Here is an 18033-nt window from a genome sequence, read left to right as displayed (position 1 = left end):
ATGAGATGTTTTATGTAACAGCAAAAATACAATGGCACATTTAACCATAACGTTTATCACAATATTGGACAATACTGGTTACACCTCCACTGAAGAGTCTCGCTGGAGTCCTGAGCTTGCACTACATGCTGTTCTCCACTAGATGTCCTTCTTGCCTGTACTACAGCAGTGGACTCCCCCTCAGGATGCACTTTCCCATCTGACATTTTAAACTCCACTGAGGTAAATGAAGAAAGGCTACCATTTTTGCTCGCCCAGGTTTTTGCGGTACCAACTTGAGCCTCCACCTTGCTATCTTTAAACAGTTTTTTACCACTTTTAATGCTTGCATCGTCTAAAAAGGGGTCAGAATCACTCCCATGTGGCTTAATGTAGTAGTTGCACTTTGGGGTCGTAGGCCTGGCCATTTCTTCCAGCTCAGATGAGGATAAGGCTGTGAGTGAGTTGGCCTGTGCTTGGTAATGAGTTGGGGAATCCTCTGCTACACTTGTATCAATTGAAGTGTCTATATTCCCGTACATGCCGGAAGACTCTGGTGGAGACTTTCTAATGAGATGATTCTCCTTGAGTAGCCATCTACCGTGGTCAATTAGGACTCCATCGGGTGAGTGTTTTCCAGGAACAGGGGAAACGCATTGCTCAGTCTCAGGGGCCCGATCATTGTCTGCTTTTAATGAGCTGGCACTGCTGAAATCAGACACATCCTCTCTCGAGATTTTGGTCCCTGAGTCATTGGTAGAAGGGCTGCTTTTACTTTTACAAGTCACAGGTGACAGATTGGAGTCGGTTCTCTCCAAACTTGCTTGCTCACTTGAAATATCTTGCGTGTTGTGTGCCGAACGCTGGCACACAGGAAAAGGTGTATCTAAGTCTTCACTGTCCGTAACAACGTCCAAGGAGTCCTGAGTTTTATAGTCACCACTTTCTAAAGATTCTGGCCTATAATCGGTTAGCTCGGATGTATTTGGACTTGGAAGGCAGTTAAAACCATATGAACTGTCTCTTCCAGTGGTTTGGGCTGGTTTTAGGTTCGGAGCCACTTTGACGTTTCCATGGGAGTCGTATGTAAAAACAAGTGTGGATGACTGTAACGCGGAGTTCACAAAGTCTAATAATTCTTGTGATATTTCCACTGGATTAGTCACATTGTAATTCTCTCCTGCCTCTGTCTCAAAGTCACTGATGCTATTACTCCCAGTGCATTTCTCCTCAACACATCTGCCCTCAGATGAGTATTTGCTCGTTGATTTAATACTTGGATCCCGCAAACTTTCACTTCTGACTTCATCGCAGCTGCTGTTTTCACGCGCCAAACATGAATCTTCTTCTAATATATTTTTTAAAGCGGTATCTTCTAGGACACTCCCTGCTTGATCACACATATCTCCAATTGTGGCAGCTGTCTCGCTTTCACTTTCACTTCTATCACCTCGATTATCGCTTGCATTACCTATCTCGTCATTATCCGATATTTGCTCTTCGTCGTGTGATTCATTTTCTTGCTCTGATTCTTGGCTGTGTTCCTCCCCTACTTCCTCACTAACCTGTTTTCCAGGAGCAATCTTACCGTCAGTATCTTCAAACTGATCTTTATCTTCTCCTTCCTCTACCACTTCCAAGTCATCTTTCTCACTAATCACTTCAGTTCGTCCATCCTCTGCTGTACTGTCCACTGTATCCTCATCTTCTTTCTCCTCAGCATTTTTACTATCTTGATCTGTACTTTTCAAAACATCGTGACGCAAATCCACTTGTTTTGCATCACTACTCTCTTCCTCTACGTCCGTATTTACTTCATTTGAACTTTGACCTTTTAGCGATACAGTATCATCAAGTGAACCATTTATGTTTTCCGTCTCTCCGTCCTCATCATCTACAGCTTTTTTTTCCTCCTTTCTTTCAGTTTCCCTTTGCATTTGATTTTTTTCTTCCAGGTCTGCTTCCTGGTTTGACTTGTCACTAACATTTGCACACTTTACCATTTGCTCTCCTCTCAATGTACACTTATTTTGGTCGATTTCTGTCATAGAACTCTCGCCTGTTGGGTGAAAACTCAAAGCTTGTTGAATCGCTGTAGAAATCTCCGCTCTCACATCTGCTGGCATGTTTGTTTCCACCATAGGTTTGTCTATGTCCAAATGCCCGTCACCAAATTCTTCTGACATTTCAGAAGTGGCTGGTTCACGGTCAGACCTCGCCCTTGTCGTCTGATAATCCTGCCATTGCTCTTTCAGCTGAGAAGAGGCCATTTTCTGCAAATCGGACAAACTTGCTCTCTGCTTTTCCTCGTTGTCAACGGTGGCTATTTTTTGCAGGGACTCCATCATTAGCATAGCCTCTGATGAGAGTCTTGGATTACCGCCATGACCGGGCGCAAAGCCTGGTAGACAGTCTCGCAGAGTCGTCATTGATAGAAATGTCAGAAATGTTTTGCACGAGGAACCAAATACAGATGCCACTTGCGATGAGAAGTCGGGAAGACTGTTGGATTTTGCGATATGGGGCAAAGTGTCGCAATGAGAAGCTCTGTTAATGCATTGAACAGAGGAGCAAATTTGACGAATGACTGGCTGAAGTTTGTCTTTAGTGCTAGAAGTAATATCGCCAACACAATTTATGGCAACGTCGGATTTATGCAATCGTATCGTTACATCTTGAGACGCTTCCCTAACCGATGGCATCGAAGCCGCACCTTGTAGTGGCCTTTCTTGGCAAACATTCACTGAAAGATTTGAAGTACATTTCTTAATATCTTCACCATATGTGCAATTATTTTCCGCGTAAAGCTGACTGTGAATCTTCTCTTCGCCGTCAGAATCAGCGCCTAATTGAAATTCAACTTTGCTTTGAGATTTTGCGTCCTCGTCCATGCATGGTACAACCTCCGGACTAACTTTCTCTAACCAGTTTTCCACGTATTGCTGAATCTCGGACGGTGAAGGATTGACAGAGCGTATGGCAGCACTGCTTTCACTTATTTCTACAGACATCTTGGAAGAGCTGACATTTTTATTTACTAATTTAGATTTGGGGTTAGGTGTTATTTGGGTGGCTGGGAGAGACTTTTTAGGTTTTAAAATGTCTGATATGCTCTTTTTCATTTTGTTTGTAGCTGTCTTTGTGTCCGGAACATTTACATTATGACCATTGTATGGGAGTGCTTTAGTTGGACTTCTTGTATTGCTTTCTGTCGTAACCTTTTTTTTTATAGATGACTTATCGCCAATTAATTTCTTTGTTTGCAATTTTTCAGTTAATTTGCTTTTTTGGCCATTTTTAACACTGTCCATTGAACTCTTTTTACCAAGACTAGCTTTGTTGCTTAGTTTATCAGAAGATGTTTTTTTGCCATTTTTTGAAGCACCCATAACTTTCTCTGTCTTTTTATCAAAACTACCTTTCAAAGGTTGTTTTTTCTCTCCATGTTTAGCAGTCCTTTCGCTGTCTTCTTTGTTTGCTTTCACAACATTGTCTTGTAAGGGCATGGTTTGGGCCAAATGGTCTGTCACCGAGGAAAGGTTATTTGTAATCTTGCAAGAAGCAGACAGTGGCTCGGAGGATAAAGACAAAATCTCCTCGTTTTGATGCTGCACTGGGTCAACAACAGGTGGCTGCCAGCAAGAATCAATGTCACAATCATTGCTTGAAGACGGTCTCCCACCATTGGCTGGTCTTGCTGCAGGGGAAGACCCTTCCAAAGGCACGCTGTCCGCAGTATATTGCTCATTTACAAAATAAGCATCGTAGCAGCCCTGGCTTTCATAAATATGCATGACACTCTCCTTAACTCCGAATGCATTATGTTTAACTTGGAGAACCTCTGCTACTCCATTGTTTGAAGTGTTTTTTCTTGGTTTTGGGACTGGGCGGCTACTGCGGCTACTGCTATGACGGACCATGTGGTACTCCTCTGTTGTATCTTTATCAGATGTTTTTTTCACGTAGGTATATTGGTCCAATTCTTGAAGTTCTGGTATAATTTTAACACTTTTCTTTTTAACGTGTCCAGGACCTGGCGTAGGAGCTCGTTTGTAGATAGATTTCCTTTCAATAACTTCAGGAGTATCGGATAAGTTCTCTTCAATAAATCCAACGGTGCTTTTTGTTTCAGTTGGAAGATTTGCCTCCTTTGCCTCCTCTACGTTGACATTACGTTTTTTACCCATCGCATTATCACAGTCGGGTGAACTGTTAGCTGATTCAGAAAGCATGGGTAAGGCAGTCTGTTTGCTAAGGCTAGTTCGGCTAAGTGTTGTAGTCCAATGCAACAACTCCTCCTCCTTTATTTTCAAACGCACTTTCATCTCCACTGTCATGCTGCCGTCTTGATTTACACGAAAGGACTTCTCGATGTCTTCATCCTGAGGTATAATGCAAGTGTGGCATTGATTTTCGACTGTGGCAATGGTACACGTTTCTATGGCGGTCTCTGGGTCCACCGGTCCATTGGGAACGCGGGGACTGTTCAAGTTTTCATATCGGGAGTTGTTGATTTGGTTTACGATGTAACACTCTGAAGATGGAGAGAATTTTCTTGAACCTTTTCCATACAAAGGGGATTTGTTGTTATCTGCGTTTTGAAAGACAAAGACAAGAAAACATCACAAAATGATCACACTTATTGTTAACTTGAGAGGAAACAACAGATATACATGTGAATACACTCTTCTTTGGTATGTTTCAGCCTACTTAGACTTTACAGTGTTAGAGATTCTAACAACCAGACGCTAAATATGGACATGCAATCTGTTTTACACATCATTTATAATTATTGACACTTACAGGGTTGAGGTTGTGGGATGGACGCTTCACTCGTCTCCGTGAACACGGCCTGTGCCATCTGGCTACTCCTTTGAAATGGGTAGTTTCCCAACTTGAATGGTTCATTTCCCGCTGCCACAATGACTCCAGAGCACAAGATGAGCGCAGCAAGTCCATCAACCTTAAATGAGAATTACAGCTAATTTGTTATTATGTCACACAAAGATTACACTTATTTTACAATGAAAACATATTTGGTAGTACAAAATAATATGAGCCTACATCGTATAGACATGTGCTAAATAATTCTTTAGGACTATAATATTGTAGCCTAAACTGAAATAATGACAAGTAAATCCACTTTTACTCACCCTTCTTCCATCTGAGGAGTAAAGTTTTAGCACCGGGAACTGAAGAATTTGAGAAAGATAATCCAACAAGGCATCAAATGTTGGTGCAGTCCTTTTCTGTAAGATGATTGTGCGTCGAACACTGGGATCTCTATTCTTAATCACCTCAAGTCTCTTTGGTGTCCTGATGGCCACTCGCTTAGTCACTTTTCTATTAACCTCAATAATTACTCTCTGGCGCCTCCGTCTTGCGCTCACTGGTTTTGTGGTGTTCCAAGGGACCTGTCGCCGGTTCAGTTCCTTCAAGTTTATGGGTTTGACACGTTTTTGATCTGAACAAACGTATGAGCCTCCATCAGACAAGTCCTCCAAGCCTTTTACAAAGTTTATTCCTCGAGGGGTGGTTATTGTCCTCACTCCAAAAGCCAAAGGCACTTTTTTAGATAGAGCATCCAGAAGAGCGTCAAAAGTTTTAAAAGTGCGAGCATTGATGACCAACCGATGTCCGCTGAATGTGTAATCCCCACTTTTGTAGAAACACACTCTTTTAGACATCGACGGGTCTGAGAAGGTTAACTGGCGGGACGGCAGTGTGTACCCACTACCGTAGGAGCCCTCCTGAGCCAGTGGCTCTTGGGAGTGACTGCTCATAATGCGTTAGCTGAAAGTAAAACAATTAATTTAGTATTTAATAGGAAAATAGCAGTTACAGCAATGTAAAAATCAGTTGTTTTATTAACAAGTTAAAAAAGGGAAACCAGTACAAATTGATTCTCTTTAAGCTGCCAAACAACAAAACATAATTTAATCTATATTTCTATTTATTGTTTCTAAATTGACCAATATTAGCCCTTTGCTTTTAATCTCAGTATGAATGGGTTATAGTATAGTATAATGTATAATGTACAGGAAGGTAAAACAAAAATTAAATTGCTTCTTTATTGTTAATAACAACAACAAATTGGTTTTATTTGAACATAACCTGGTGGTGCACAACAAGCGCTAGCAAGATAAAGTGTGACTGACCTGAAACAGATTAACTAATTACACAAATCCAAGGATGCCAGAAAAGCTGAATGAAAAATAACGTTACAATTGTATCTTGAAATATGCTTACCTTAAAAACATTTCGTCCAGAATTGAAATACCAAAGTGAGTGAAAGTAGTGTCCCGTTTTCCCTCTGAGCACAGGGTAAAGCTTCTCAAAGGAGCCGTCAGGAGCTATTTTAGGACTTGCACCATCACGGCCAATCTGCCTAATCTTTTCTCATCAGCATGTGAAAAGGGAAGAAAATGAGGCACTGACTGACTGTACTGCTATCAAAGTGAAGAAATGACATTTATTTATATTTTGGCACTACATTGCCACCATAAAAATATGTTATTTATTGTATTTTTAATTTACCTGATAATAACACTGAAACTATTGACAGGCTCTCTCATTATGCATTATAATTTCAACATAAATTCATGGGAACCGCCTGACATAACACTGTTGCATTCCACATAAAATGATGTATAACCTATGCTAATTCACACACACACACGCGCACACACTCACACACACAAACACACATATATATATATACATACATACATATATACCGGTACAGTAAATTCAAACACATTTCGAACAACTGCAGACGGCAGGTGACATGGACTATTTGTAAAATGGCCGGCAGCTGAGCTATATAATCTGATTTGAGGCGTCCTGACCTAATAGGGATTAAGGTGAAGACTGTACGCTCTGCACAGCGTAAGGAAAAGAGGTTCTCAGGATGCAACATTACCTCTTAGTAGACACATTCTATAAAACACTTGATTATACTGATACAATATATATGTCATCTTCAAAGTCAGTGATTTGTAAATATCTAATTGTGATTTCCTCTGGCATAATTTAAAGTCCTCAAGCGAGCAAACTCTGCACAACTGTAGTGAGACACACATAAATTAAACACATAGTAAACTATAAATAGTGCCTCGTTGTAGGTTATGTTATGCATTTCACACAGTTGACCCATCTCTTGGTGAGCCAGTGGAACAGACCAAAGTATAACTCCGCCTGGACGATTTCCAAGGGTTAAAGGGAAGGCTATTTTATACTCTGGTCTAGGCCAATTTAAACCCCTCAGGACAGATGATACCCCATAATCACATTAAATTCAACTTTGACAGGTAAGTTAAAGGTAATATTTTGTGTGCTCCTACTGGTGTAAATCTCCTAAATACTGTTTATATGGCATTTTCAAAACACCCTACAGCAAACTGTAAAATGTATTTTTAAAAGGACAGGAGCTTCAAATTGAAGATCAACTTTGTACTCAACATTTTTAATTTATAACTGTGTCCTTCGTTTCCATGCGCTTGTAGTTAGTGGGGCGTCTTCTTCTTCTTTGGTGTTTTATGGCGGGTGGTATCCAAGTGTTACATTACCACAAGACTTTATTCTTTAGGCTTTATTCTTTAGGCTTTATACTTCTATTCTTCTCCCCCCCTCTTCTCCACTTCCTCTCCCCCCTCTTCTTCTTCTTCTTCTTGTTTCCTCTTCCTCTTTTATGGCGGTTGGTATCCAAGTGTTACATTACGTTACGTTACATTACCACCACCCACTGTAGTTGTACGTCTTAGACTTTAGACTTTATTCTTCAGAAGCTCACCATTCTTTAGACGTTAGACTTTGGACATTAGACCTCTCGACCTGCCTTTCCATGATAGTGTGCTTCATGAAATCACATGTACCTTGAAGATGAAGGTATATAAGCGGCGGTACGAGTCCGCCACTGTGGCGAGGACACCACAGTATGGTACATTGTTTACAGTGACGATTACGAATCAGATAGCATTCCGTGTGTACCTGTGAGGATTAATAAAACTCCTGAGTAGTAGTGCTCTGGCCAGCACTCTGGCCAGAGCAGTGACAGCTACACACCTGAACCAGCACCTTACAGTCCACACAGTCCGGAGTTATCGCTCCAACAAACTGTATTTTTTTTCGTGAAACTGGTTGAAGAGACTTAGTAAACAAAATTGGTACTTATTTTAAATGTTTTGCCCCTTGAAATTATAATAAGTGTTAAATTAAATTTTGCAGTGGGGGTCCTAAGTCTGCTTAGAGAGTTATAGCAATAAGCAAAGTTACAGCCATTCACTTTATAGATAGTCTACATTTTGTGTAGGCCTACTCATGCACTCCTACCTGAGAAAGTTTAAGTAGTCAACAATGGCATTTTGGCGCCATCTCACGATTCGACAGTGAATTGTTGTTTGACTTGCAGAAGGAAAAACCCTCACCACAAAATAAAACCATGATCAGTCACATTGTGTTGAGTTGACGTATTAATCATGAAGCAATCGTGTTTTGTTGAATTACCTCCTCAGCAGCAGTAGTGACCTGTTGTTTATCCATCCGCGGCTCTGTGTTCGACTGCCCATCCTCACCAGCGCCTGCTCCGCTCGGACATCGACTCGCTCGGTCTGCTACACACCGCCGAGGCTGCACTGTGCGCCGCGGTCCGCCGAGCAGCAGCCGCCGCCGCCGAATCCGCTGCTGCTGTTGTGGCGTGCCCTTTTGTCGTCAATTTTCTTTCGATTTCGTCCTTTTTTAGTCTCACGGGACACTCGCCGTCATGGGTAAAAAAGAGGAAGAGGAGATTATCAGAATTGCGAAGAAAATCGATAAAATGGCGCAGAAGAAAAACGGGGTAATGCGACCGAAACGAATGAATGCTTAGTTTACCTGCCTTTAGCCGATCAAGCTGCTTGTGCGATGTTATTAGCTTCCACTATAACACCAGTGACATTGACACGCTAAAAAGCGCGGTTTGTGTCACCATATTCCGGTTTTAAGCACTACATTTCCTTTTGCAAAGCCTGGTGTTGTTCATTTACTGGTAGCCACAAGCTAACTTCTGTTGTGTTTATGTTTCTGCATCAGTAGCGGATCTGTTAGCCACAATGCTAACTCATGTTATTTCGTAACGCCATCAATATAAAATCACGTCGTTTAAAAGCCCGATGAATGGGCGCCTGTTATTAAAACATTTCGCAGGCAAATAGTGCACATTACAATGCATCGTTTTCGCACAATGGAGCCCCGTACTCCGTGTTATGAATGGATGTTAGCCTTATTTTCTGTTAGCCACATCAAAGTTGTAGCCCTCTGCACTGACAATAATGCTGCCCCCCGGCGACAAAAGTGCTACAAGTGACTGACGATGATAGATTTGGTTATATTTAAAATGCAAATCTATGTGAAAACTCTTTCTCGTTAGATCTCTACCATTAAAGTGAGTAGCTTAACTATGCACAGCCCTTCTCCAGGGTGTCTTCTCAGATTCCCTCATGTTACTATGTCTGAAATGAGATAGTAATCACCATTTTTGAGCCCTGGGTTATTGGTGGCTGTCAAGGACTGTAAAAAAGGTTATTTTGTTGTCATTGTTGAAACTAAAAATTGTTTTCCATCAAATTTCATGTTTATTTGACATCCTTTCTCACACATTGTTTCTGTCTTGCATCTACTAAGTAAAAGAAAGGTGCCAGAAGATCAATATGAACAATTATCAGTGACTCATAAAGTGATTTTAAACTTCTTTCTTTCTGCAGGCTGGAGCATTGGACCTTTTGAAAGAGCTGCGCTCTGTTCCCATGACTTTGGAACTTCTCCAGGTATTCATTTGCCCTTGTTTCCGTGATGTATAAATAAAGTAAAGTATGTTAAATTGGCTACCGTCTCCCAATAGTCGACCAGAATTGGGATGTCTGTCAATGCCATTCGAAAACAGAGCACTGACGATGAGGTGACTGCGCTTGCGAAATCTTTGATCAAATCGTGGAAGAAGCTTTTGGGTATATATTCCTCTGAATTTATTATGTGTTAAATGTGGCCATTATTCTTGTCTCGAGTGTAAACAAAGTATTTTTATTTTGTTCTCGGCAGATGCTGAACCCGGAGCTGATAAAGCTTCAGAAGAGAAGAGAAAAGAGTCGTCTGCCTCGGCCTCGCCGTCCCAGGGCAGCCCAGAAGCAAAAGAAGAAAGGTCAATATTTGTGATTTATTTTTTTCTGACTATCAGTTTGACCCGGTTCTTCATGTATTATGTATTATGTATTGTGTGTGTTATGTTGTCCTTGTCTGTCCTGACAACAGCTCCAGCAGTAACTCCAGCAGCAAGAGCGAGCCCGCAGATGTCGCACCAAACACATTAATCAACACCTTTCCTCGGGCCCCAAACACCTCGGACTCCATTCGTATCAAATGCAGAGAAATGCTGGCCGCTGCTCTGCAAACAGGAGGTATTCACAATGGAAATAATATAATATTTAGCAGCATGTGTTAATATTCATCTACTTGTGATTTTAACTGTAATGTTTTTGTGTTGAAGAGGATTACATTGCTATTGGTGCTGATTGTGACGAACTTGGAGCTCAGATCGAAGAATATATCCTTGGCATAGAGCGTGCTTTTATTTGCGTCAGGTTGGGCCTGAATAAATATGGTCCATTGTGAAATCTAATGCGTTGTTTGATGCTGCAGCTAACCTTATTATTATTGTTGTTGAATTCCTTGACCTGTCTCTACGTATCTACCAAGAGTTTAAGAACACAGACATGAAATACAAGAATCGAGTTCGAAGCCGCATCTCGAATCTGAAGGATGTGAAGAACCCCAATTTGAGGAGGACTGTATTATGTGGCAGTATAATCCCAGAGAGGATGGCTAAAATGAGCTCTGAGGTATTGTTTTAAACCTATGCATGGGCTTAATTGCAATGCTAATAAATGAAATGTTGGTGTGTGTAATAGCATAATAGCATTATATACTGTATTTTTCGGACTATAAGTCGCACCGGAGTATAAGTCAGCCAAAACAAATGCATAATAGAGAAGAAAAAAACATATAAATTGCACTGGAGTATGAAATAAGGTTGCAAGTGTGAAAATAACAAATAATATCACATATAAATTTGTGTAAATATATTTTATATATAAAGTATAAATATATATAAAACTATAAAAAAAAGGTGCGACTTTTAGTCCAGAAAATGCGGTAGTTCATAATTTATTGTAATTATAGCATCATACGTTTCATACTGGTTTCAATGTGATTATCTGGCAGAGAAGAGGCCAGACTGGATATACAAATACAAATTCTCAGTTGGTTTGCAAATAACTTGATAAATCCACCAGTGTGTAGTTTTGTTTTGTCTTGTTTGGTTTTAGTTTTTCATACTGTAAGTTAATACTTCGAGTTTAGCTTGTGTAAACAAAACTGCAAAATATTACCGTGACCAGCTCGTATTGCTTATCTGTCCATCTGGCAAATTTGAGTCAATATGAATAAGCATAACACACATGCAGGGCTGCACAGCAACCAAATTTCAATCACGATTACAAAAAAGTTTCAAATTCTCCACTGAATAATGTGTGTTCGCTCTGTCTAATCTACTGGCTTTTAAAATATAAATCCCCAAAAAAAGTTTTAATAAAGTATAGTAAATCTATTCTTCCTCTACATGTTAATTTATGATGGTACATGCATAATTGTTCCTGATAATCATGACCTTTTTTCATTGTAAAATAGCCGTGATATGCCGTGTATCTTGTTCACACATACCATAGAATCGTCTTGATTTGAAAACGAATGATTGATCGTTGTTTTGTACGTTAAGGAAATGGCGAGCGATGAGCTGAAGAAGATGAGGGAGAATCTGACCAAAGAGGCTGTGAGGGACCACCAGATGGCCACCACAGCGGGCACCGTGACTGATCTTTTCACTTGTGGCAAATGCAAGGGCAAGAGCTGCACCTACACACAGGTAAAACTATTGCATTTCAAATACAAAAGGAAGTTAATCAGGAGATGCTTTTAACTATTTAGGTGTCAAGCTGTGATAATGACTTCATTTTGTTGCGTATATTGTGCAGTGTCGCATCCTCTCACTGTTTGTGCGTTCATTGTCCCTTCAAAAGCCGTGTCGTCAAAAGCACTTCCTCCATGACATAGTGGGCTTTTGAAACTTGTCTAATTGTGATTTTTTTTTTTCCTTCCTATTGCTCGTTGATTTACACTTTAAAGCCAAGAGTACTTTCAGTGTGCACATTGTAAACACAACCGGGAGCATTGCCGTTTGATGAAATACAGACATATGAACTGTCAAATTACTACAAGGATCATAGAGATGTTAGAACACGATTGCTGAGGTCTAAACCAGTGTTTCCCATCCAGGAGAACCCACCCACTTAGCTGGGGAAACTTGGAATAGTTTCAGATTTTGTTTTAACTTGGCTTAAATTGAGTAATATTTGAATTCATGCATGTTCTTTGTAGTTAATTCCATCCTTAAGAATGTTTAGAGGATCCTGGATGTCAATGTTGTTAAAACTAAACCTTCAATATTAATGGTTGACAATATATTATACTGCAGTAAACTGAAGGGATGTGACAATATTGGCGATACCACTGTTGTCACGTCTCCGTATTGAATGGCATAACATTTGCATCAGAAATATTAATTCTGAGATCACTTTAGTGGACAAGCGAAGGTGACTACATTTCCCATAATGCTGCTGTTTGAGCCAGGTTTGGTTTGATGGAAGTGCAGTGCAGCGTGGTACTCGTGGAGCTATTAAATACTCACAAAATACTCGTTTGACAATGACTCTCAGAAAAGTTCCAGGAATTCATCAGAAATAAAGTCTTGTCCAGGCTGTAAACTTCCGAGCAACAGCACAAGGTCCAGAGCTGCAGAATACACAGCCAGTGATCCACACGTGTTCTAATGTTGTCAAAAACATCAATATGAACTTTACTGCAGTTTTTATTGACACATTCACATTTGTATTTATTAAAAGTATTTGTAGGGCTCAAAACAAAGCAGGGGTTAGTTTAAAGTGCTTTACAGAATAAAAAAAATGTTAAAACTATCAAATTGAAATTCTAGAAAATTATACCAATTATTTTTTATTTAATATAATGTTGTATTATTCCACCAGGCTGTTCGCAGTGTAGGTTCTTGACATAACGTGGATTTTGCTCTTTAGATCACTAATCACTGAACAATGAATAAGAAAGAATTACATGATAATATGGCTGTTGTGCTTATTATTGTAAGCAAAACCTCAATATTGTTGGCCCTTGGATAAAACCGTGAGCCTTCCCATAATATTGTGATAAATATCCTACTGTGAGGTTCATATCACAATAATATCGTACGGTGAGATTTGCATATTGTTATCCCCGTATAAACCGTTACAGTGTGTGAGACAAAGCTATAGACCCCATTGAGATGGGATCTTAACTGTTTTGCAAGCGACATTACATCTCCTAAGTAACTGCAGTCTTTGTAATTTGATAATTGTAACAATCTACTCTACCTGTCCAAAAAAAGTTTCCACCTGGATTCAACTTAACAAATACAGCAGGTCCGTGTCTCCTGCCAGATAACTTCACGTGATCTTTCAGCTGCAACACGTTATTTAAACCCGACTGATGCAGTGAGTTCTCATTTCTGAAACAACCATGTGAAAAGACAAATCCCGTGGTCATGGAAAAGATGTCAGTGTGTTTAAGAAGAGTCAAATCATTAGCATCAAGCAGAGAAAACAAGGAAAAGCAGAAGCTAATGTGCTACAGATCTGAACCCCAGTGAGAGTGTTTGAGCTGGAGAAGGCTTTGTGCTGTGGTCACTCTCTTTGTGCAGTGGTCACTCTCTCTGTGCAGTGGTCACTCTCTTTGTGCAGTGGTCACTCTCTTTGTGCAGTGGTCACTCTCTTTGTGCAGTGGTCACTCTCTCTGTGCAGTGGTCACTCTCTTTGTGCAGTGGTCACTCTCTTTGTGCAGTGGTCACTCTCTTTGTGCAGTGGTCACTCTCTTTGTGCAGTGGTCACTCTCTTTGTGCAGTGGTCACTCTCTCACATCATCAATACAAGATCAATTAGTGAAAAATAATGCAACACTGGATGGAAATAAATATTTTGACATTTCAGACTCTTAATGAGATTATGTCTCTGTGAATATGTACTGAAAATATTATCAGCCTGTGACTTTTCTATGGCGATTTGTTTTGCAAACAGGAAGTGTATTTGATTTGATTAATCTTGCAGCTCTGATTTTCCCATTTTAAGTTGTCTACCATCTCAGAGGTGGCAATGTAAATGATATTATATATTATTATATATTTATTTATTATATTATATTTAATTAAATGTGCATCTATTAACTACTTTATGTTGTCATTTTCCAGGTTCAGACCCGCAGCGCTGATGAACCTATGACCACGTTCGTTTTCTGCAATACTTGTGGAAATAGGTGGAAGGTACGTGTTGTTTCTTCACTCATTACTACATGTGATATAAATAGCAGTATTTGTTTAGATTTAAGATTTGCTATAGACCTTTTGTTTAACCTGCAGATGTGGCTGTTCATATTGATGATTGTTCTCTTTTTCTTCCTTGCAGTTCTGTTGAATGCCCAAACACTTTTATGGCACTCCTTTGACAAGTAGCAAAGTCCCGGACCAGGTTTTGTCTTCAACTCCGTTATTGGATCTTTGTGCTCTGTGGTACATAGTACACGCACACAAACTCAAACGTTTAAAGACGCCACTGCAGTTACTGCTTGAATTCTTCTTATTACTACGCTGTTCATAGAAGTACGATGTGTCATTGCCCCTCCAACTCTTGACATCTTTTACTATTGTTATTAGTTGTTCTTCATTGTCATATATATACGATTTGTCTCTTTTATGCATTTTTATAAGTAGTTTTAACACATTGGTAATGTTTTGCTCTCCCCACACAACATTACAGTTGTTTATTTAATTTCCCAATAAAGTGTAATCCATTTGATTAAACATGGTCTTCCAGTCTTATGAATATTAATCTCACCACGGTTGTATTGAGGAGAAGATAAAATGAGGCTTTGAGTGCTGGAGGAAGTATAGGTGTGTTTGAGTGTGGTGGGATATTTAACACATCAAAGTAAATGCAGATGTATGCATATGAAGGCGGGACGATTTGATTGGCTGAAGCTGAACACACAATTGTTGCCCCGGATCTGAGTTTTTTTAATTGCCAGGTGCAAACGCTCTGATAATCTGGTGTAACACATTTACTTACAGTGGCTCCACTATTCACCCTTTTGGAGTTTACTGATAAAGCAGCCACAACTATGAAATGTCCCCATGTGTGGACAATAAAGGATTATCTTATCTTATCAACATCAGTCAGTTAAAATACACAAAGCATTCATCAAGTCTTGTAGCCTTTTGACTTTTTAATACATTTCATTAATAGGCAAGTTGCTGTGATAGTACAATTTACTTGGATATTAGTCCCTTTTCTTGCATTTTTAGCTTTTTTCTAGCTTTTTCTTTTTTTTTTTCCAGTGCCTTCTTGCACAACATGCAAAATATTTCATAACTTCCCTTAAAAAAATGTATTTATTTAAACAGATTTAAAAGGAAATGCGCAGCAGTCGTAGCTGTGTCATATTCTATACAGATTCAATCACTCCAGAGTTTGTTAAAATTATTGTGCTTTATTTTATCTTAATCAAAATGCCCACAGTTCATTATTTCTCAGAGATTAGCTGAAAAAAAACCAAAACTAAAACATATACTGTAAACATTCACATTGTTTGTCTTTTGAAAATCTCCAGTAAACCTAGAGCAAAGTAACACATTAGTTTTTAGTTTTTAAATAAGTAAACAAGAAAAAGAATAATCGAAACAACATATATAGGCATCACTCCAAACCACTGGTTCAGATTTGAGGTTGATCTGCGCCGTGTGTCCCGACAGCTCAAATTGCACGTCGATCGGAGAAAGATTTATCAGACGAGTCCGCACACGCTGGCCGGCGACTCTTTCGGATGAACGAGCCCTAAACGGTGGTCTTTGCCCTCAGCGCTGAAAACCCGAACAAGGGGCAAAGACGGAATACGTGCAGTCATTTGGCCAATGCTCAGGGCGGTTTCCATTTAAACTACTGGCTTCTCACTCCAATAACCACTCTGTAAATATAGAGATGTAACGACGCATCAGGAATCAGAACAGAAAGAAGCAATTTGAGATCAAAATCGGGAGAAATTACAGTGAATCTTGGTTTGTAACAAAACTGTGCTCAAAATGTACTGTATAAGTGTTCTACAAGTACTAAACCAAATATAAGCTGTGTGTGGGGTTCATCTTCCTGATATATGCAACAGTTTGAAGACTTTTTCCAATTCAAAAGGTATATTATTGAGTTTTTAGATGTCAATTGCCATGGCAACGCTACATGGATATTAAACTACTACAGTACAATATATTCAGCTCCAGTTAAAATTTATTCAGGGTTCCAGTTTCCTGTTATAGATGACATTTTGAGGACTTCTGACCATTTAAAGGATATTGAATTATTAATTGCTATGGCAACAGTCTAATATTCATCATTTTGAAACTCACTGAAAGTATCTGATGCATTATTGTAAGAGTATGATTGGGCTCCTCAGATTTAGATTTAGTAGATTCTGCAATTTCCCGTGACATTTGTCGATTTTACCGTTTTATGGTAAATACAAACCAAAAAAATAAGCGATTCCGACTCATGCATCGTTACATCTGTATTAATATGGCAAAAATAACTCTACACTGTTGCCTGTGTGAAAGATGTCACAAAATTGAATGTAAAGGCACTTCCCCATGTATTTGAGGATCTTGTCTTTGAGTGACGAGTTGTTGAGGCAACAACATAAAATATAAACCAAAAAATAAATATTATAATAATAATAAATACATACAATTATTGATCACTTGGCAACTCCAATTTTTGTGAACGGAAACAACAATAGTAATAAAATAGAAGACACAGTTTTATGTGGTGGCTTTGGTGTTGTGGTGAACCCGGTGCAAGCGAGCGGAACTAGAAATGAATTGAATACATATATTTGTTAGAACCAGTCAGAGTTCAGCTGAAATACTATTTGTGCTGGTCCCAATTCTGAATAACGTGGAAAGGGAGCACATCTTTGTAATACCTTAAGTCAGCTTTAAGTGAATAAGTTGATTTTTCCATCTTAAATTATGCTCATATACTATTTATACCACTTGAGGTAGAACAGAAATCCAACCTTTAAATACGTTGTAGCTGCTGTAAATGTTCACAAATGATTTACTCATCATAATCCTGTATGTACACACAGTACACACAGGCAGAAATACTTTGATCGTCGGTGTGCCCTTTCAGTCATTGTTTGAGAAATGGGAAATGCAGTTGACAAAAAAGAGACTTTAAATTTTATGTTAACATCCCTTTCAAAGTGCTTAGTTATGCGCACATTGTACTGTGCAAAAGTCTTAATAATAGATAAATAAACAATAAAGGTGCCACGCTGGACCAAAATACAGACAGAAAACAATATTTTTTAAAAGAAACGTACTATAGAGCCAAGTATAAGTAGTAAAAAGTGTATAATCTACTTGAACTAAGGGTTTGTTCATTCAATTCAAATAGATTTCAACCAACAGCTGGATCGAAATCTTCATCTAGATCCAAATATTTTCTTCAGCTCAATGACCGATCTTATAATACTGTATATCGGACGTTTGTAACTCAACGAAACACGTTTTTATTCCTTAACCAGTGGCGTAAGTCTTTTGCACAGTGCTTTAACATGACGTGTAACAGTGAACTGGGGTTGCCAAGTTAAAGAAAACCAAAAGTGTGAGGCCGTCGAACCGAAAGGTAGAAACGTACAGTACCCCACAAAGCTGCCTGCAAAAGTAGAGCTAATGTGTAGCCTTTTTGACTTGAGCTTTGATTTTCATACGCATTAAATATATATATATATATACTAATATAACTCAGGCGTTTCCACATTTAAAATACTCACATATTCATTTTTGCTATGTACAAACTCATAAATATATATATAGTC

General features: G+C 39.2%; 2 protein-coding genes across 3 annotated transcripts; one reads left to right on the top strand and one right to left on the bottom strand.

Annotated features, from left to right (window-relative positions):
- Positions 1–5772, bottom strand: LOC140356105 (uncharacterized). Its single transcript, XM_072440848.1, has 3 exons — positions 5133–5772; positions 4783–4942; positions 1–4570 (listed from the first exon to the last, which is right to left on the bottom strand). The coding sequence occupies exons 1-3, from the start codon at positions 5760–5762 to the stop codon at positions 57–59; spliced, it is 5304 nt and encodes a 1767-aa protein (XP_072296949.1). The 5' UTR covers positions 5763–5772; the 3' UTR covers positions 1–56.
- Positions 5773–8583: 2811 nt separating this feature from the next.
- On the top strand, positions 8584–14968 carry tcea1 (transcription elongation factor A (SII), 1). Of its 2 annotated transcripts, none has more exons than XM_072440830.1 (10): positions 8584–8815; positions 9720–9782; positions 9857–9962; positions 10054–10153; positions 10264–10409; positions 10499–10555; positions 10696–10850; positions 11786–11932; positions 14360–14431; positions 14574–14968. In XM_072440830.1, exons 1-10 carry the CDS (start codon positions 8741–8743, stop codon positions 14580–14582), a joined length of 930 nt encoding a protein of 309 aa, XP_072296931.1. In that variant the 5' UTR covers positions 8584–8740; the 3' UTR covers positions 14583–14968. The 2 variants fall into 2 exon arrangements, with proteins under 2 accessions (XP_072296931.1, XP_072296930.1); XM_072440829.1 differs by having other exon boundaries at positions 10261–10409.
- The last annotated feature ends 3065 nt before the right edge of the window (positions 14969–18033 follow it).

The sequence above is a fragment of the Eucyclogobius newberryi genome, unplaced genomic scaffold (genome assembly GCF_026437365.1).
Source record: "Eucyclogobius newberryi isolate DKJ021-1_F unplaced genomic scaffold, fEucNew1.0.hap1 SCAF_12, whole genome shotgun sequence".
NCBI lineage: Eukaryota > Metazoa > Chordata > Actinopteri > Gobiiformes > Gobiidae > Eucyclogobius > Eucyclogobius newberryi.
This window is presented reverse-complemented; position numbering and strand designations above follow the sequence as displayed.